General features: G+C 41.7%; 1 protein-coding gene across 3 annotated transcripts; it reads right to left on the reverse strand.

Annotated features, from left to right (window-relative positions):
• Positions 1-223: 223 nt before the first annotated feature.
• abhd12 (abhydrolase domain containing 12, lysophospholipase) lies at positions 224-20,856 on the reverse strand. Of its 3 annotated transcripts, none has more exons than XM_029521109.1 (14): positions 20,613-20,856; positions 18,724-18,898; positions 6,686-6,807; positions 6,272-6,377; positions 6,038-6,157; positions 5,300-5,330; positions 5,169-5,214; positions 4,960-5,089; positions 4,787-4,824; positions 3,079-3,158; positions 2,898-2,980; positions 2,279-2,357; positions 2,025-2,087; positions 224-748 (listed from the first exon to the last, which is right to left on the reverse strand). In XM_029521109.1, the coding sequence occupies exons 2-14, from the start codon at positions 18,894-18,896 to the stop codon at positions 746-748; spliced, it is 1,074 nt and encodes a 357-aa protein (XP_029376969.1). In that variant the 5' UTR covers positions 18,897-18,898; positions 20,613-20,856; the 3' UTR covers positions 224-745. The 3 variants fall into 3 exon arrangements, with proteins under 3 accessions (XP_029376969.1, XP_029376967.1, XP_029376968.1); XM_029521107.1 differs by having other exon boundaries at positions 2,025-2,152; XM_029521108.1 differs by lacking the exon at positions 20,613-20,856 and having other exon boundaries at positions 2,025-2,152; positions 18,724-19,034.
• Between the last annotated feature and the right edge of the window lie 62 nt (positions 20,857-20,918).

A 20,918-nucleotide genomic window follows, 5' to 3' on the forward strand; every position in this document is an offset into this window, starting at 1 on the left:
AATTACAACTTTTACATTGATGTTAAAGGTAAAGTATTTAGGAGTTACACTTGAATTGACAGCAATGTGAGTGTCCATTTAGAATCATCATGACTCTGATTCAAACTAAAAAGCTTTTGACAATTTCGCACAATACTGTATCTACAGCACTACAACACTGTTGCTTATTGTTCCTGTCTTTTCTGTCCAATGGGCAGTAAGGCAATGAAACCACAGCTACATAGAACAAATCTTTTATTCATAATTCAAGTCATAACAGGCATTCAAACTGAGAAGTTTACAAACAAACTAGACCCTGAATGATCCAGACACAAGGGTTGAACATGATCAGATGGAGCCAAAGAATAAAGACTGACAATGAAAACAAACTATCAGACCAGAAAAGGCAAAAATTAACCACGCAGATGCTAAGAATTGAGCTGTGTGTGCCAGGTTGTGATGATAAAATATTAAAACTGAATTTTCTCTTCACGTCTCAGTTTGTTGTACAGTTTGCTTTAATCTTTGTTGTCTTGGCTCGACGAAAAAACAATCCACCGTCTGGCCAGGTGTTACCCTGTGTGCTGTGTGTGTTGCTTTGTGAGAAATATTAACAAAGAGTAAAAGAATGATATGTGTTTGTGTTCAGTTCATGCGAGAATGTTCACTCTCATCAGTCACACTGAAAACAAATGGTAATGTGTGTGGTGTGTTTGGTCTTTTACTTCCTCCTTACTGTGAGATGGGATGAGCTGTGCCGAGAAAATCACTGAAATAAACAAACAAAAACATTGGTGTCACCTTCAGGAGTCCAAAAAGAAACAACTGAAATTGAGCTCACACCATATCAGCATTAAAAAAAAAAAAAGAATTCAGTCATTCTACTGGATATGTCACATTCGGTGGGTGTATTTATGGTCTTAGGCTGAATTACACAAATATCTTTGATAGTTTGAGACCGGCATAGTTGTCATTTCTCCTCAGCACCCACATTGTTTAAATATCAAATACACTCACAATCTGAGCACCCATGGGTGTATGGATCTGAAAATTAGGTGTGGTTAGGTCAGGTCACAGTGCTACAAACAAGTACACACAAGTTCATCACAAGGATGAGTGGTTCCTAACATTTTCTACCTCACCATATTTGCACTTTTTGCTAAAGATTGTAGCCCATTAACGATACTGGTGTGGCTTACCCCACTGTGGGCCCCAGTCCACAGGTCGGGAATTGCTGAGCTGGACTAATTTGGGTGTCACTGTAACATCAAGACTTCAGCTGAGTCCAGTCCAACATTCTGTTGCGTCATTATGAAACATTTCTGCATGAATGCAGGCCATTCCTGTTACTATGAAACATTTTTGAGCCATTAGCCTGAACCACCGACCACAGTTAAGTATGGACACAATCTGAATGTTTGTGTCATGCACTTTGGGTTTAGCCCCTAATCTCAGCGGCCAGACTACAGTACAGATTATGGTCCTTGATGATCTCCAGGACTGCCCCCTGAGACCACAAGTGTCAAAAAAAACAAACAAACACTCAGAAAACCAAACATACTAACTGCGATTAGAGGAAAAAACACATTAAACAGATCTGAAATTATCACCAAGTTATTTGAAGAAATCATTAGGGGAAATATTTTTCATGATGCAAGTGAACTGTTGATTAATGAAACAATAAACATGTTTCCTGTCCCGTGCTGCCATTAATTCCTCCCTAAGCACCATTAGATGACACTGACATTAGGTGGTGGCTACAGGAGCCTAGATGTGTCAAATCAGGGAGCAAATGTTTTAAAACTGCTGTTAGTCTGAACACTGAATAGACATTGAGATGATGTTGGTCTATTGGTCACTCCTCATATTCCCTTGGCTGTCTTGAACACTCCTCACCCAACCGCGCCAAAAATTTTTCAGGTTTTGTTTCTTCACAGCTGATTCAGCTTTTGCACACCCTACGTTGTGAGGACATCGTCCCACCATCTGAGCAGTTTACGCCAGCAAGACACAACTTTAGATTGCTGGATGTGTTAGTGTGTTACCTGAGGATGTTTGGGAGTTCTGGACTCCTGTAGATGAACTTGTGCTTGTAGGCCAAAGAGGAGCTGAAGGGAACAAAGTGAACTTTGTGACCACTGAGGCTCTTTGACTGCGAGGCTATTTTGTACAGCTGGAGGAGGAGAGAGGAGAGAAGTGGAAGAGGAGGAGGAGGGCGAGGGAGGGGTTGTAGGTTTAGTTCTCTGGGAAGAAAATTGTAGATCAACATAAAACATTGTTTCTTTGTTGTTATTTGTACCTTTTTGCCCAGATGGAAAGGAACCACACCATCATCCTCAGCATGGAGGATTAACACTGGACAGGAGATGTGGTTCACACTGAGGAGACACACAGTTATACCTGAGGGACCTAAAGTAATACTCCACAGATCAACAGCACATCCCTGGACAAACCAACTTTGATAAAAGTGAAGCAACTAATTGATAATCATTTTACTCTGATCAACTAAAACCTTCACCAGCTGTTGTGTTAACCATGAAATTGATTCATTATTTCTGTTCATATTTAGGAGTGAAAAACAAACGGTCAAATGTCAGTTGCTGACCTGACCTAAATATATACGTAAATGAGTCTGAGTAGCTATGAGTTTCTCTCATAGCTACTCAGTGTAAATTGTTTAAAATGTGTTTCTAAAGAAATCTCATAATTCTGAAAAGAAGGTTTGAAATTCAAGTGGAAAAGTTTGTGCAAACACTACATAACTCTGAAAAACCTCCTGATTCTGCTCTCTGAAACTAGTCCTGAGCAAGTTCTGAACTGCTGAGGTTCAGCTTGGAAATTCAAGAACCTTTTCTTCAGACACATGTGAACTTGAGCTCCAGGGTCAAAGGTTACTGTTGAGGTTCAAAGTTATGTACTTTTCATCGCTGGCAAAGCGGATGTTGTTGGCTGTGATGGCATCGAGGAAGAACCAATCAAAGCCAGGCAGGTATCTGTACACCTGAAACAAACACATATAAGCTACACGTCAGCTGTGTGAACATGGGTGCATATCTGTGTGTGTGTGCGTGCATGCGTGTGCGTGTGTGTGTACTCTACCATGGAGAATGGATGGCTCTTGGCCTCCTCTCTGATGTTAGTAAATGGAGACTCCAGAATCAGAGCATCAGGAGGACTCCCTGAGAACAGAATCAGAGACTCTGGTGATGTTAACTCAAGTCAGCTGAGACAAACTCATGGCTCTAACCTTTTACAAATTAAAAAAATGGGTCAGTTTCCTCAATATTACTGTCAAACATAAAGAAAAATAAAGTTGGCCTTTTTTTAAACTGTATGTAAACGTCAGGTTGCAACTGTACATTACCTGCACACTGTATTTAGGACAATTTACAGTGTAGATAGCTGTGTGTCAATTCAGGGGCCACTTCCTTTACATGCTTCATTTGAAAACTGACTGAAGTACAGCAGCACAATTCAAAGGCTCCTTCAAACACTTTTCTTTTGCAGGGCAACAAAGCCCAATGTGTCCCATGATTTCCCTTCCACCAGTGATGGAAAATAATGATGTCAGGAGACATGAACAGAAAGTCAGAGAGGCACACAGTTAAATTTGGCTCATGAACTGAGACATGAGGAGTTTCTTGATCAATAAACCTCTTTCTAATGCAGTGGTTCACAAACTGTGGGGTGTGGAGCGCAGTCAGAGGGACGGGGAGTGCATGATTGCTCCTGTTTTGTTTTTGTTGTTGCTGTTTTTGTTTTTCTTCTTCTCGTCAGAACATGTAGCAGACAGAACTTATGTTTTGGCATTGGAGCACCCCAATGCCAAAACACCCCAAACTCGCCCAATTTTTATTTGGGCAATAAGAAAAATTTGCAAAATTAACGAGACACTGTTGGCCAAGGTGAAAGATGATTCACTACCAAAGTATAAGACAAAAAAAGATTAAAATGCATATCTCAGTCTTGGATTCACTGTGAATGTGGTAGGAGACAGAAAAAAGACTTCTGCATGTATTGTGTCTCAAAACATTTTGTTGTGGCAGCGGACAGTATAAAGCCCAACAAAATGAAGAGACAAAAAAGTATACACCCCAGTCACACGAATAAGCCAGTCGAGTTTTTCAAGAATGGATGATTGGTGTATGCAGGAAAAAGGTTAAAAAAAAAGCAGGCATAAACAACAAAGCACACCTTTTCTGGCTTTTCTGCATTTCTTGAGCGTGTCAGTAATCAGCCTGGAGCAAGCAACAGGCTCACTGCAGCCACTAAAAGCTTGATGGAGTGAATTCAGCATCCCTATTTTTTGTGCACACATACTTATTCTGCACAGGTTTTGCAGTTTGAATTTGTTTAGGGTAAAATGGGCTCAAATTAGTTACTGATATTGTTAAAATATAAAAAAAAATATAAAGAGAATTTTGTTTCCAAAAGTCTATCTTGTTCTTCTAAAAATAAATGAATACACCCAGAAGTAATTTTATTGCAAATTTTATATTTCATGTGGAAAAGTATTGTCTCAGGAAGCAATCTTGTTTATTTGCATTGTTAAGCATAAATTGAAGTTGTTTTTAATTTGCACAACTAATTATTCATAGAAAAGCAAAGTGTTATAATATTGATGTTTCGTTCAATAAACTTTACACTTGACCCATTGCTACACTTTTTTGGGTGGTGCAAATTTTTTCTTTCTCCAAAGAGGGGCCCGACAGAAAAAGCTTGAGAGACACTGATCTAATTGGTAGTGCAGGTAGTGCAGGTCTGTCTGGTAGTGCAGTGTGTGTGGCTGTGTGTGTGTGTGTCAAACCTCTGTCACACAGCCGTCTGACCAGGTTGGTGGCAACTCTGCAAAACAAAGGACAAACCGATCAGCTTGAATCACTGGTTTTGAGCCGAGGGAAATGTGTTTATGTGCAGGTGTTTTTATTGTATGTGTGTGTGTGTTCATACTGTACAGATGTGTGTGTGTAGGTACGTTACCCTGTCCCCAGAGAGTGTCCCCAGATAAAAAGTGGCATTTTGTCCAGCCGTTGTTTCAGCCAATCATAGATGAAGAGAGCATCTGATGTCATACCTTCCTCTGATGGAGAACCATCTGAATCTCCCCAACCTGCACACAAACACACACACAGCTGTCATTATTGTAGGAGCAGCTTTGTTATTTACGTGTGGATGAGTCAGTCTCTCACCTCTGTAATCAAATGTGACTACATGGTAGCCTAATGAACTGAGGACCTGAGGGAAGACAGGCAGAGAGGAGGTCAGTCAGATGACCTCTAGTGGTGATCAGGAGCACCAGAGGCTTACTGGGTGTGTTTACCTTATATAACTGAACTCTGTGGTCCCCTCCTCTGCAAACAAACACACCAAGAAAAAGGTAAAAGGTTTTAAATGCCAAAGAGGACTGACATATGTGTGCACTGTAAAACTCAATGTTGCTTGTTTGTTATCATAACACATTTTTCCTTTTCAATACAACACAAATTTGTACAAAATGTCATTTTAGCTTAGAATAATCAATTGATGATGTCTCAACTACATGAAAGTTGACTCAATTAAAACCCAATGCTATGTTAACAACATAAGTCAGGCTGAGTCTAGTTGACTACTTCATAAACGTTGTAAATGTGTGTGTCATCACGCTGTATGCTGTGTAGCACGTTTTGCATCTTGCGTCATCATGTGACTTTCTTCCCTGCTAAGCCCACGCATTTTTCGGTGGAACGAACAACACCAGAGACAGAGATGAAAGAATGTACATCATATTTTTCCAAGGTGAGTGTAAATGTTAGCTTGAATGTTAGCAGTAAAACAAGAAACATATTTGGCAGTATTAGTTGTTAAGTTGTATTAGATGTTTGGGATGAAAACTACATTACATTAAAGCCGTTGGTAAATGTAAGCTAAGCTCACTAGCACTGCAGTTGAATCAACCAAAAACTAAAGTAGTATTGATTTTAGGTTAAGTTATATCAACAAAAGTTGGAATTGAGTCAAATAGCATGGACACTCAAATATTTAAGTTGAAACAACAAGTTGGGTGTCTGTGCAATGTCACCTGGTCCCTGCGTTGCCATGGAGATAGAGGATAACGGGGTGGTTGGAGCTAAATGTGGAGTCGTACCAGTTGCCTTCTTTCCCCTGAGCTTCTTTCCACATCTGAGCAGGAACTGTGTGCCTGAAACACACACACAGCTGACTGCTTACAGCTGTTCAGAGCAGTTCATGAAACATCCTTCATCAACAGTTTTAGAGGCTCTGTCCCCAGGACACCTGTGTGCGTGTGCCTTACCATACTCCAATCTTGAGTCCGACTTCTGGCTCCAGATAGAAGTTACATGTGTGGTTCAGTCCCTGGTCCGAAGGATGTTTCAGGTCAATGAAATATGGTATTCTCACTGAAGGGGATCAGAGGTCAGAGGTTACTGACAGGTTACATGATCAGTTAATGTACATCTACTATTGATCACTCCATGAGTGTTGGCCTGCTTCCTGTCCTCCCAGACCAGAGTCAGGTTTCAGATACATGGACCTGCTGTCCTCTGCTGACAGTCTTAGACTCAGAGATCCTGGATTCAAGTCCATCACTGGCAGTAGGTCTACATTCACTTTTATCTGAGTTTCATTGACCCTACCTGTTATTTATCTATGGTTCCATTGATGAATTTCAAATATCTGGAAGGAGAAGAATTTTTGCTATACTCACCAAAGTTGAGGAAGACGAGTTTGGCCTGGATTGATGGACAGAGTTTGATGATGAGGGGAATGGAGATGTAGACAACAAGTATCCACAACAGGAGTCTCTTCAGCTTCCCCGCCAGACCCAATCTGAAGACACACAAAACATCCACATTAGATGTTGATCAGGCTGTCTCTACTGCAGTTTACAAACAACATTAGATGATCCTGTGTATTCATGTGGAACCAGAGTGTTTTTTCTCTCTCTCTCTCTCTCTCTCTCACTCTCTTTATTTTGTCATATCATTCAGAAATCAGGTGAACTCTTACAGGAGCTCTCCCCTACAGCAAATCCTTAAATTTAATATGCGCAACATGTGTCTGGTTTCAATGAATTTCTTCCACATTGAATTTACAGACCTGGATCCGGGCTGTGTAGAACATTTACAGGCTCAAAAACCAAACAGCTTCAATCTTTAATGCGCTCAGATTTAATTTCTCATATTCACCCTGTTCCAGTCCAGTCAGGCTCAGATGTAAAGGAGCTATTGGTGCTATTGGGTAAGTGAGCGTGTTTGTGTCTGAGGATGATGAGCCCTGATAACACTGTAACAGGATCCAGCAGGTCTGATGACTGAATTATTTAAACGCTGCAAAGCCTTCACTCTTCTCCAACCACTCCTTGTTGTAGACAAGCCAAGAGATTAAAAAGTTTGAGTCCCTTTTTTAAATCCCATTTAAATAAAACACAAAGTTTATAAATGGACTAAGTGACTGACTTATGTTTTCATCAATCAATATTATTTCTTGCAGTAGTTTTGATAATTGTGATTTCTATTGTTGTGACTATTTTTATTTTTGTTATTAGTTAATTAATTAATTATTATTCAGTTAATCAATGAGTTGATCTCCAAAAAAAAAAAAAATCACTAGCAAATTTTCTGACAAATAATTCAGCCATTAATCAATTCAATCATTTGTACCAAATACCATCTCATTACTGAAAGTAAACTGAAGCGCTTTGAGTTTTCAGGTCATTTAAAACTGACAGGTTAGCTGACCATTTGGCGTTCAGTAAAAAGCTCAAGAGATTGCAGTTTGTCTGAGCTCAGTGTAAAAACACCATCAGATTATTGTGAACAGCTCGGTCAGGTTCACACAGAGGAAGATCGCAGAGACCCACAAGACCAAGAGAAAACTAAACAGGCAAAAACTGCTTCAGATCAGGAACATCAACTCCAAACACTGTCCCCTGATCTGAACACGTGTTCTCTGGGACCTCAACAACCTTCCATGGGATCTGAACAGATTTTTCCCTGGGACATGCAACACCTGCCCCATGTCAGATGTAGATTCTGTTTGGGGGTCAGACCAGGTCAGGTTTCAGGGTGTTTCTGACATGAGGGAAATTATTTCATTGATGCTGTTGATGTATAAACGCAGGTGTTGGACTTGCCTCTATCGGGTTCCAGTCCGTGACAGTGGGGGGCTTTGAGAGAAGACAGTTGGTGGTCCTACAGGAAAAGATTTAAATGGGAAGCAGGGCTGAGACCAGGACTCAAACTGCCAAAACTTAAAATTTGAGTGAAAATTTCTTCTGATGGTGGCACTACAACAAAATCCAAAGGGTACTTTCATTTTGTCAAGTTTGATTATTTTATTCAGTCCATAAACAGCACCTTGACATGAGATCAAGACAACGATCTGCTTCTGATACAAACCCATTTCTCTCTACAGGGGATATATTGGCATACATCAATTAATTTTCTATATTAATATCATAGACTTGGTTTGGCACATCCTGTATTACCCCAGAGAGGGTTTTTGAATCAGACCTCCTGATATCTGAAGCCTCTAGTCTTATCTTCTGGTTCAGAGGTGGAAGACAAAAAGAGGGACCATCAGACCTGAGCTGGACTTTATATGTCCTGTTCTGGGTTCCTTCCATCCATCCATCTTCTACTGCTTTTCCGTTTCCGGGTTGCAGGGCTACTGGAGCCAATCCCAGCCAACGTTCTGGGCGAGAGGCGGGGTACACCCTGAACCATCAGGTCGCCAGTCCATCACAGGGCCAACACACAAAGACAAACAGAGACGAACAACCATTCACGCTTGCATTCAGACCTAAGGACAATTTAGAGTCTTGTTCTGGGTTTTTCAAAGAAAAATACTCAAGCTGGCAGGAGAAACTGGAGCTGCAGCTCCCTTAAAAACTGTAAACTGAGACAACCCAGAAACTAAAGGAATCTACTCACACAGTGCTGCGGTCGGTGTTTGTGTGTGTGTTGGTGTCTGCTGGTCAGCGTAAAGTATGCTTTCAACATCAGCTGGCAGTGAGCCAGCAGTATTGTTAGCTGTTGTCAAGCTGTGTGCTGCAACCTCAAAGTCAAGCAGAGGTGAGCCCACTGCAGAGAGCTGGGGGAAAGTGTGGAGGAGATGGGATTGATGGTGGTAAGGCTGCAGGACACTAAACCCCCAATCATGTCATGAGACACAGGGCTGAAAGTAGAGAGCATCTGAACCAGAGTTCAATGAATCCCTATTTCCGTTATCAAATATTCCAGATGATTTTATCAATGAGATTAAGTCATTTGATCAATGACTGTGAAGAATAATGTGATGAAACCATGGGCGAAGAACTGAAACCAGTGACGTTTTAGTTAACTAAAATATAGTCAATCAAAAGATTACTTTTCAGTCAGTTGTAGCAGCTGTAGGATCTGAAAATGCTGCTGGACAGATGAGACAGAGCCACTGGAGATGTAACTGATCTGAAAGGAGTCCACTTTGATGGAGAAGACTTGTCTCTGTCACAGTGAGTCGTGTTTTTAGCTCTGATGATGATCATACCAGTTCCTCCTCCACTCTGGCTCAGACAGAAAATCTGTCATCTGTCTGTTCAATGGCAATATGACTTGTAATGAACAAACACATACTGATGTGATTTTATGTCTTCCTTTCTGTCCCAGTCAGTGTAGGTTGACTAGGGTCTACACAAATTAAGCTGCAGTTTATACACAGAAAGATATGTCTGTGAAGGTTCTAAATCATCCAGGTCATCTTAGTCTTGGAGTGTTTAGTGGGAAACAACTGGATTTCTTATCTTGTTTTTGTGCACAGAAAGCTTCTCTTCAAGCTCAGGCTCACATTCTGTCTGTCTGTATTATTGTTGTGCATGTGTGATGTTTAAGAGATATTAAAAATGTGGCACTCCCCCCACCAATCTGGCAAAAAATGACCAGACTTCAACAGGTTGAGGTGGCTTGATTTGCAGCCTTGCCTGTCTGGTGCCCAACGCTTTTAGTTTTTGCTTAGAGTGGAAGCTTCGATGCTGCAGAAATGGCACCCAACATGGGGTCCTGAGCTATAAAATTAAGTTATATCTATTCTTTTTGTCCATCTTCTGGACATCTTACATTATGGCTGAACCATAACTCTCTCTGTGTCACCAACAGTATTTTGTTGCCCCCCTTCGTGCACACACTGAATTTTAGTGCACACTTACAGCCTTATTGTCCCAACCCAAGTCAATTTCATGCTGGAGTATCTAATGTCAAAGACCCTTACAGATCCTTTTCTCCCTTGAATAATTTACCATCTGTTAATCAATCTTTCACTTGGGAAGGCTGCGGCTCTGCTTTCTTCATCTTATCCAGGAGGAGGAGTATTGAACATAACAGCTTTTCCTTACTCAGCATCTCCACATCAGTATGAACATCCAAGAACAATACTTTCTACTGCTCCAAAAAAAAACAACAAACCCCCCCCAAAAAAAAAAACCAAACAAACAAACAAACAGAAAGGTTGGGACAGGATGCACACAGAAATGAAAGAGTAAAGTCAGGCAATCAAAGAGCTGACAGCATACCTGAAAGGAATTCAAAATACTTAAAATGAACTTCAGTGTTTCATGGATCAAATAAGTGCAAATCATCCTTTTACTGTGATTACAGCTACTCGAGAAAGGATTTGCAAGTTGTCTAACACAGTTTGAGCCAGTATTGTTGAACTAAGATGTGTGCAACCATTCAGAAAGTAGAGATTGAAAGTAAGGAACAGTTACAACACCTTTTTCAGGTCTGGAAAGAAAACTAGAAACTTTCATGGTTGAAGCCAAATCTGCTGTTATGACCTTTGGTCATTTGCATATATTGTTGTCTGCCTTGAGTCCTCCCTGTGTATGTGTGTATCCAGTTTCCTTTTCCAGGTGGAAAGTTGGATTGGCTGAAGATGAACAGTTTCCCCTTTAAAAAAAAAGAAGGTTAGCTGAGCTGGGTGTGGCTCCTCCACCTGCCTACCCACAACTGGACCATTCTGGGCTGTACTGCACTTAGGACACTTCATGTTTTGGTTTTAGAACAGCTGTAGTTTCATTTCTTCTATTTTTGTTATAACAGTAGCTCTAAGGGATGGAAGCTATTTGTCTTCATTAAATTTTAGTTTTTTGATGAAGGAGGTAGGTTTCTTTTTTTTTGTCAGGTTAGATTCCTAATCTTAGTTGATTATGTTTGTTATTTTGGCTGTGCCCTCCCTGACACATATTTCTATCTGGTCACTTAATGTAAATAAAATCCTTTTCTGGACTGCAAGAGCTCTGACATGGGCCTTTTTTGGGGGTTGGGAAAGAGGGGAGTCACACTTATATGTTTTGCCCTGATGCTGTCTGGGAATAGTTCAGTGTCAGTAGTGAAAACTAGAAAATCTTTTTCCCCGTCATCTCAACAAAGAAGAACAATCATGAGAGTCAGTCTGCTAGACTCACTGTAATCCACTTGGATTACATCCTCCAGTCCCCAGCAGCTTGTTGTCCCAGTTTTAAGAAGTGCATGGCGTGGAAAGGCCACAGTTGACATGAGAGCTAGCTGTACTCTCATGCGTGAGTATCTCTGGGTGGCGATAAAGTGGTCAAAGACTGACCTCCAGCCATGAACAGAAAGTCTATTGTACCTGGTGAATGCTGAAGCCGCTATTCTGATTGGATGGGGGGGACCTTTGTGTTGATCTTCAGGGAAGAGTGTCCACTCTGTTACTGTACTTGGGCCAGAAGCCTATCGTATGGCTCTTAGCTTTGATTTAATTTCTAGCGTGAAAATGATAATCAGTGTGGCTGATAAAGTCTATAGATGTATATCCAACCCCTCTGTGACTTATCCATCCAAGCCTCGGAGTGCTTCCCTTCCACAGAACACCACTCAGCAGACAAAATCAAACATCCTGGTGGAAATCCTTCACTGATGAAAGATCTCTTGGTACCAGTTCAAAGGGAAGTGAAAAGTTTTATTAACATGGTAATGTCTGATGCTCACTTACAGAATGGAGAAAAAAAACATCCCCAGCATCTCCGGGCATTCATACTAAAACACAGACCCACAACTTTGCAATAGGATGATGTGCAACCAAAGACTGACTTTTTTTATTCTGTTGTGTTACAGATTCACTGATTACAATATTCAGTCCACAACAGACACCTTTATCAATTGTATTGAGTCACATACAATCACGGGAGACTGATGAGAGACTGAACCAAATCCTGGTCTTTCATCAGTACATGGTAATTTTAAACAGCTGTTTTCACACTGAAATCACAGAACACGTTCTATCAATTTTATCAGTATCTGGATATGAAATGATTCAGATCTGGATGAGATAGTTTGCTCCTGTCATGCAGACTTAGGTCCTAACATGCCTGACTTTGACTTTTATAAACCTGCTGCACATTTTCGGTTTGCACTTGATACAACACCTCACATCACTGCTACAGCTGTGAGACAGAAATGGAGACTCCAGTGTTTTTGCTGAGCCAGCATCTGTGACATTGATTCAGGTCTGTTCACCTTACTCTGTTTCCCCCTGAGGTGGCTTGTGTCATAGCTCCTGCTTGACAGGAACCTTTTTTATTATGGTACATTGGTTTCAAGGATGAGGCTTGTCACTGTGTGTGAGACCTGAACCCTCACTGGGATCGCAGCCAGAGACCAAGTCTATAAAACACTACTGTCTCAAGATGACTTTGCATCCTCTGCAGACACACACAGAAACCTGAAGGAATCCAGTCACAGTAACTCCCTTCACCCAACAGCAAACAGCACTCAGGAATATGGAGACAGTACAAAATTTTCCTGCAGTTTTTTAAAACTGCAGGAACCTGATTCCCGTTCCCAGATCCCACATCAAATAAAGAGACTAAACGAAAATATCTACTTACTGTTTCTCTGAAACAGTCTATAATTTGTATTTACATCTGAATAAGCAATATTAAACCAATTTTAATGAGGATGCTTTGTCACAAAAAAAAAAAATTAAATAAAAATAAAAATCACAGCATCCTCTCTACCCTGCATTCTCTCCACTCCCTGCGAAGATGAACTGAAACCTGGTCATCATCAAGCCCTGAGCAACATGTCCCAGGTTTGGCCCTTGTAATCTCTCTGTCAGTTACCTGGGTCCCTTGCTACTGTCTGATAAAACAATGAATTGTTCATTAAACGAAAACACTACTGATTAAGTGATTTGTCAGCAAACATGAAGACTGAATGAGCTCCCAAGTGCAGCATCAGCACTCCCTGAGGTATCGTCAGCTCAAACCTCAGGAGCCAGGTCAGTCCCTGTATCAAACTTCACATTTTTACAATGTATTTTGATGACACTTGAATCTGAAGGCACACATTTACTTAAATTAAGATTCAATATTGACTGGAACAAATCCTGTGACGATTGGATTAAATGAATCTTTTTAAGCTTTTATCAGATATGAAAACCTGAATGACATGAGGCAAGTTTTCTGTTTAACGATGGATGCAGCAGCTTGTCGGGTCTCTGGACACTACAATACCACAAAAAAGAACAAGAGATCCTCTGTTTACTGGAAAATGAATGCATCTGTCAGAGGTCGGGGATGGTGAGTGGGTGAGGTTGTGAGAGAGTTTAAAGACTGAGAGGGTCATTTGAAGTCATTTGAAGTCTGAAATGCTGACTCAAACAGAGAAAAACAGACTTCTTCTTTCACTCTCTCATTTGACAACAGTCTGGAATCAAACCCATGACCTGAATCTCAAACACATCACATCAGTGAGATCACTTCCTGTCAGAATAATGTCTGAAAATGTGAGAACAGGACACGTGGAGCTGGACTCAGGTTATGGACTTGCCTCCACTTCTTCTCTGTGCTGTGGTGATGAGATCTAATTTTAGAGTCCACTTCTTGAAACAAGGTCAAACATTTCACATGAGAGAAAGTGACTGCAGTGGTTAAAGGAGTATTCTGTTGTTTCAGCGGCTCTGTAGCTGAACTAATCTTTAGCTGCCAGTGTTAGCTTTTTTTCTAGCTATTTCCTTTTTAAGATGAGAGACTTTTTAAGGTAAAATTTTCAGCAGCAGGAGGAAGTCACCAGGACAGCACAGAAAAAAACAGAAGAAAGAAGAAAAAATTACTGTCACTGTCCAACAGTGAAGATCCTAGAAAGATGTAGAATTAAAATATAGAAATGAACTGAACAACAGCTGCTACAGGGACAACAAGATCTGTAACACTAAAATTAATCCTCCATGTTGTTCCTTCACTGGTAGACCAGACTGATCCACATCAGGGCAGAACTATGGGGTCTGTGTCATTTCCAAAAGTCTCAGTGTCTGTTGGGACTACAACGCAACCCGGCAGCTGTCAGACCAGAACAGAAATGGTACTGCCCCCTCCCCCTCGACCAAAGCCAACTCCCTGGGAAGTACAAGGCCTAATACAGCCAATTCATGTTTTACAAGAGGGTGAGTTGGTGATTTCCTCATCCACTGCAAGCAACATGGATGCAAAAGCCAATTTCTTCATCTGAAAGTGGTTGGGGCTGCCATGGTGCCTCTCTGAAACAGTCCTCTTAGGGAGGAATGCACTGCAGCTGCCTCTACAGTCCATCAGTTTGGGCTACATGCAAGAGGAGACAAGGGTGGTCAGCTAAGAGAATCCACTGACCAGTTGCTAAGGAATGCAAACGCCAAGGTTCACTGGCAGAAAGTGAAACTCTCAAATGGAGGTTGTCTGAGCTATTGGCAGAGCGGGGCTAGGATGGGGAGAAGCATCACGGTTCTGGTCCAAGGCCAACCACGAGGAGAAGAAGGGGATAGTGGTGGCAGAGGTGATGAGGATGGAAGAATGTGACGAGTGCTACAAGATCAAAGCCATGTTGCAGGGCCAAGAAGGAAGCAGGACAACCTGGGAGGGAGTTTTCAACTGGAACATCAGTTAGTCTGACTTGTGGAAAATTCCACAGGCAAAGCTCAGCTTCCTCATTTGTTCAGCCTACGACGCACTTCCCTGTACTTGTAATCTCCACCAGTGGGAGTGAAGAATGCTGTTCACTGCAATGCTCCCAATGAAAGCACATACTGTCAAGCTGCAAGACTGTCTCTCTCAGGGGCGCTCTAGATGGTGCCATGACCAGGTCCTGAGGAAGCTAGATGAGGTGCTGGAAGGACGCCATCAGGTCAGCAAAGAATCACTACCAGCAAAGAACCACATCAGCTTTGTCAAGGCAGGTAGGGGACGAAAACACACCAGGCCAAAAGAAATACCAAGGCCATTTTCCCCTGACCAGGAGTGGAACATGAGGATTGACCGTATGGGCAGATTCGGTTCCCCAGTGCGATCACCACCACATCTCTCTGTCCTGAAATTGTTATGTGGTCCACCAATGCAAGATCAGTGCAATTCATCAAGTTCACGGTATGAGGAGGAGGGGATCAAGGCTGCCTTCAAGTGCAAGAAGGCCAAGTACTCGGAGCTGGCTGGAACACCACCATCTACCTAGTAGAGATTGGCTGCAGGGGCTTTGTGGGCCTGTCAACCTTATGCCTCTTGAGGGACGCAGGAGCGACTGGAGGGAAGCTGAGGAAGACAGTGATCGAACTGGCAGAGGAGGCTGAGAAAGGCAGCTTTTGGCTCTAGCTGAGGAGGAACGATAGACCCCAGGGGAAGACCAACTAACCCCGACAACAGTCGCAGGGGGTAACAGCTATCAGCTGCAGGGGGTGTCACTGCTCCACCACCAGTGGATGTTCCAAGATTAAATGGGCAAAACACTGGTGAATGGTGGTTCCTGGCTGATGACCCTGCAGCTGACCCATGGGCACTGGAGGTGCTGCGACAGGCAGCAATGCCCAGCAGGAAGGTGAATTATTTTTTCTGTGCAGCAAACACTGACTGAGTTTGGTCCATTCAAATGAAAACAACTGTCAGAGCTGTACCTAATTACATATCGAGCCGTACAGCGATCACACTCGCTGTAACAGTAAGCCATGATTATAATCTCATTGATTTAAGTTTTGTGGAATCATTTTCAACATGCGGAGAACGTGCCTTAGTTTGCTCTAGTAAGTTACTATGCCACTCGGAGCGCTTCTTTTTGCTTGATGACTGGGTTACATGTGTATTTACTGAAAAATGATTAAAAAAAACATCTCTTCTCAACATCCAGGAGAGAAAACCTAAACCCTGAAACCAGCATGAAATAACATGAGGCGATGACTTCGAAATATTATTAAAGATGATGTGGTGTAAAAATGTTCAAGAAATTCTCATAAAGCAGCACAAACATTTTAAAAAGTTAAACAGATGTTATTTCTACATCGCCACAGAAAAAATGTCCTGTTGGAGCTTGGTCTGATGAAGTCTGATCTAATGGCGTTTGGTCAACTGGAGTCTGGTTTAATAAAGCCTGGTCAACTGGAGCCTAACTTAATGGTGTCCAGCCTGATGGAGTTTGGTGTAACGACAACTGGTCTAAGGGGGCCTGGCCTAATTACAACTGGTCTAAAGAAAGTTGCTTTAAAGGAGCCTGGATTAATGATGACTGGTCTAGTGAAGCCTGGGGGATGAGCAGTTCTGGAGGATTTGGTCAATAAGCAGAGAACAAAGGAAACAGGAGTTTCCTTCATGTTTTTAAACTTGCTGTCAGGTCAGGGGTTGGTCTGGTCAGTAACACAATTGAGGAAACCACTTCTGTGGGCCTTACAGGTGATGCCTGCAGATGGCTGTAAGTGATCTATATGTGATGACACTGAAGGAGAGGGCGGAGGGCGACAGGTAAATTATCTGAGGCTAGCACCTGACTCTCCTTCTGCTGCTGAACTTCTCTACAGTCCCAGTTTTAGTGTGCAGCACCCCTTAGCAGCCTGTTTATGTGCTAAGATAGGCTTCCTGTTGGTCCATAATCTGCAGAGACGCTCTAATGAGGATTAGACAGAAGAGGACATAAACCTGACAGGACGCAGATTATCTAGAGGTGGACCCTAATCCTAACCCTTATCATTTTCTCCTCTGTCGGATAAATTGAAAGAGGAAGAGCAAGAAATAGTCAGGTGTCGCTTCAGTATCGGTGTGGAATCTGAATTTAAGTAAATTCTTATTTTCTTTGTTGATCTAACAAGAAATGTCTATCAAATCTTTTGATTTGGTAACAAGAATAAATGAAAACAAAATCTGAAAACAGTGAAAATGGCTGTTTAAGTTTCAGTACATGTTCAGGCAGTTTACTATCACATGTAAGAAAAATCAGCAAATCCTTTCATATGAGAAACCATTGTTCTTGTAGAACACTTTTGAACAAATGTTAACGCTTTAAAAATGATCAAAATAACAAGTCACACAGCCTCCTTCATGATTGATTAGACTGTAATGTAGTGAGAAAAAAACTTTTCTGCTTTTCAAAAGTGCCATATTTACTAAATGTATATCATGTGACATGAATTACTTGATCCATCACATTCTCACAGCCAAGGAACTGATTATCAAAGTAGATCATTGTTACTCAATTGTATAATTGATTTATGGTTTCCAGGAGTGTCTGATTATGTTATTTCTCAGGTTCAGGGTATGAAGCTCCAACTGGAGCTTAGCAGCCAGTGGGTCCAGTCTCTCCTGTGCAGAGGTGTCAGAGTCATACGTGCCTAAAGATTTCTCTTCACTAACTCATCTGACACATCCAGTCTAACCAGCCCCACAGTCGCAGTGAAACCAGTGAGTTTCAGCTCATTGGACTGGTCAGGGGTTTGACGTAAATGTGTTCTGTGTTCGAATTAAATCTAAGTAAAATCATTTTTAATTATTAATCAAGTTTCTGCTACTTAGAATGATCTTTTTCATCAAGTTTTTCTGGATCCATTAACTTAGACGATATTAAATAATGCCTTTTTAATTCTTACTCAATCGGCTCCAGTTTCGATGCCTGGCCTGTGGCCATGTTCTCCTTGTGTTACCTGGTGACTATAAATTGTCCGTAGGTCTGAGTGTGAGTGGTTGTTGGTCTCTGTCTGTCTCTGTGTGTTGGCCCTGTGATGAACTGGTGACCTGTCCAGGGTGGCCCCGCTCTCCACAGTGTGAGCTGGGATTGGCTTCAGAACCACCCCCCCGCAACCAAGACATGGATATGCGGTGAAAGATTAATTAATTAAGTCTTCCTAAATCACATCCCATATCAAAGAAAAGGCTTTAAAAAATGCAAATTATTATTAGATCTTCTATTTTATCATTTTATTTCTTCTCCTCTTTCTCTATTTGGGATCACCACAGCAAGACAGCTCTTTGACATGATTTATCTGGCATTACATTACACTACATTTTTACACCGGGTGCCCTTCCTGTCCCAACACTCCCCATTTATCCAGGCTTGGGAACGGCACAAGCCTGGATAAACTGGTTTGCGTTGTAGCTGGGGATTGAACCTGAGGCCCCTTTTTTAAATATACACATAATTTATTTATGTTTAATTATTTTACTTTTGTTTAGCTTGAAGACATCTCATTGTTTTGTTTTCTGGAGCTGACTTTAAATGGTTTTGATTGATGGTTGTTTTGTGGAGGGATACTGGCAGAAGGAACAGTAAACAGAGCAAGTGTTGCTGACTGGGAACAGGCAACATCATCAGATAATTTACATTTTAATCTAAACTGCTGCTTTCTGTCCTTTTGTCACAATGAAGGACCCTCGTGACGTTTCCAAACTTTTATTAACGGACTGATTGATGGATTTTAGTGATGTGAATAAAGAGATGTGTCCCTGTCCTGACACCCCGGTGTTACCTCCTGAACGGTTTCCCCATGCTCCGGTCCTCCACCGGGCCCTGCCGGCCCACGGCTGCGTTCTCCGCTGCTCCCCTACCGGGACGCTGCTTCAGGTCCGGGTCGCTGTCCGGCAGAGTGCCGGTGTTCCCGTTGTCAGGCTCGGTAGTCACCGAGTTATTCCGCTTTCGCATCACTGGAAACGTTAAGGAGACAATTATAAATGAAAGAAAATGGACCGATAGGCGAACCCTAACTGCGGGCCTCTCAGCTGGGAGGAGGCTGTTAGCCTGCCGGGTGACAGGGCTGTAGGAGCCGGTGGGGAAGGAGCCAGTTCCCGGCTGAGCCTCCAGCAGACAGCAGCTGATCCGCTCCGCTCTGTCAGAGCCAATCACAGCGCAGAAACACACACACGTGATCTCACTGTGCCGCGTCCAAGGTCTCCGAGAAGCGTCGGAAAAACGACGAACAAAACCAGTTATGGAGTATATAAACTGAGCGTGTGCATTCTGCCTTCAAAAACCTATCCAGCAACAGAGTGCAGCAAATCAGTTGTTTTTTCCTGGTACTTTCTGCTCTTTGAGATAGAAGATAACATAATGAACCATAGCAGCACATATTTAACATTGTGATAAAAAAGTGGCAGAGAATCAACCATCGTAATATTAATTTATGGAACCAATACACATTCTGAGCTGCAGTGCTGATTGTGATACTTCAAGGTGTATGTTTCAGTTAGCACCCCTGTCTTTTTATTTCCTTTAGGCAAATTTAAGATCACTTGTTGGGTTCAAGATCAAAGACTCCTGCAGTGCTGCACTGGCCAGGATTCTTCAACTGGAATGCCTAAATTCCCGATTAGCATCCTGAAAACAGCCTGATAAAACATCACAGAGCAGCCCATTAGACCTGTGACAAGTTTCCCCGAGGTTGTCAGGTCCAGCACGATTTCTCAGTGAAGCTTTGAGGGAAATTTCACACAAACGCTCACTTAGACTAGAGAATGAATTGATCTGCTTGTTTTTGGCTTTAACTAAAAATTTACTTAAACACCATGACACACCTAGAATGTCTTTCAGGATAGTTAATTGCAATCCTGCATTTTTCACTTCACTATACTGCATAACTAAAACAAGTGACAAACAAAACATTGTTCTACATGTGTTTCTCCGTTATTTATGGCTTCTGACCACTGACCACCACAAAAAAATATGTAGTTGAGTCTCATAGGAAATGACGGCGTAATAATGTTTTATGGTAATATTATAGGCTACTAGTCAAGGAAATAATGTATATAAACTAAATAATAAAATGTTTAAGATAATTCAATATGAAAACACCATATTTATTTTGATATTTATTCAAAATGTTATTATTTATGTTGTATATATTGTTATATAGATATTTGATTGTTCACGTAGGAAATATAAAAAAAGCGACTGTCTGGTCTTATCAGAGCTACAAGTCAAATATTCAAATATCTTGCATTATTCAACCAAAACCTTGATGTGTTACAGACAGAAAAGAAGTAAGAAAAGCAGCTAATGCTCTCATCTGCCAAAGTATTGGGCTTGCTGTCATTTTTTTTTCTTGAAATTTACCATGCCTTCAATATCACAATAGGCACTGACGGCTTTTCTGCAAAAGACCAACTACTCAATCGACGAATGAATTTTGTTGGATCAAAATGAATTCGACGGAAACGAAGAAGAAGCCATTTAAAATTAACCATTTAAACGTCACGCTTTTTGTTTTGAGTGTATTTTCCCAGTGGCATTTGAACGCAACAGTTAACGAAGTTGGCAGAAACTCTACTCTGCTAATCAGTTTCACTGTAAAGCGAGATATAACTGTGAATGTGAATGTGAAGAATAAAAGGCACTTTCACAGCAGTTCAGTAAAACACTTACCCTGCAGAAGAGCCGGAACCAGCCTCCTGAAGCTGCTCCACCGGTTTATTTCCACCAGTAAACGGAAACGACTCTGTGGGGCAACACGGAAGCTCTTTCTGCGATGGATTGCTCAGTTGGCAGTATAATGAACAGCATAAATAAAAGCATCACATCCCGCTCAGTCTGAGCGACATATAGCAGCTTCACGGCACCAATATTTTAACCATTCAATGGTTTCCGGTGGCGATGGCTCATTTCGATAAGTTTGTCCCAACGCGGCTTCCGGAGCATGACCTCAGCCCGTCACGTGATCATAACACCGAC

The sequence above is a fragment of the Echeneis naucrates genome, chromosome 15, assembly GCF_900963305.1.
Source record: "Echeneis naucrates chromosome 15, fEcheNa1.1, whole genome shotgun sequence".
Taxonomy (NCBI): domain Eukaryota; kingdom Metazoa; phylum Chordata; class Actinopteri; order Carangiformes; family Echeneidae; genus Echeneis; species Echeneis naucrates.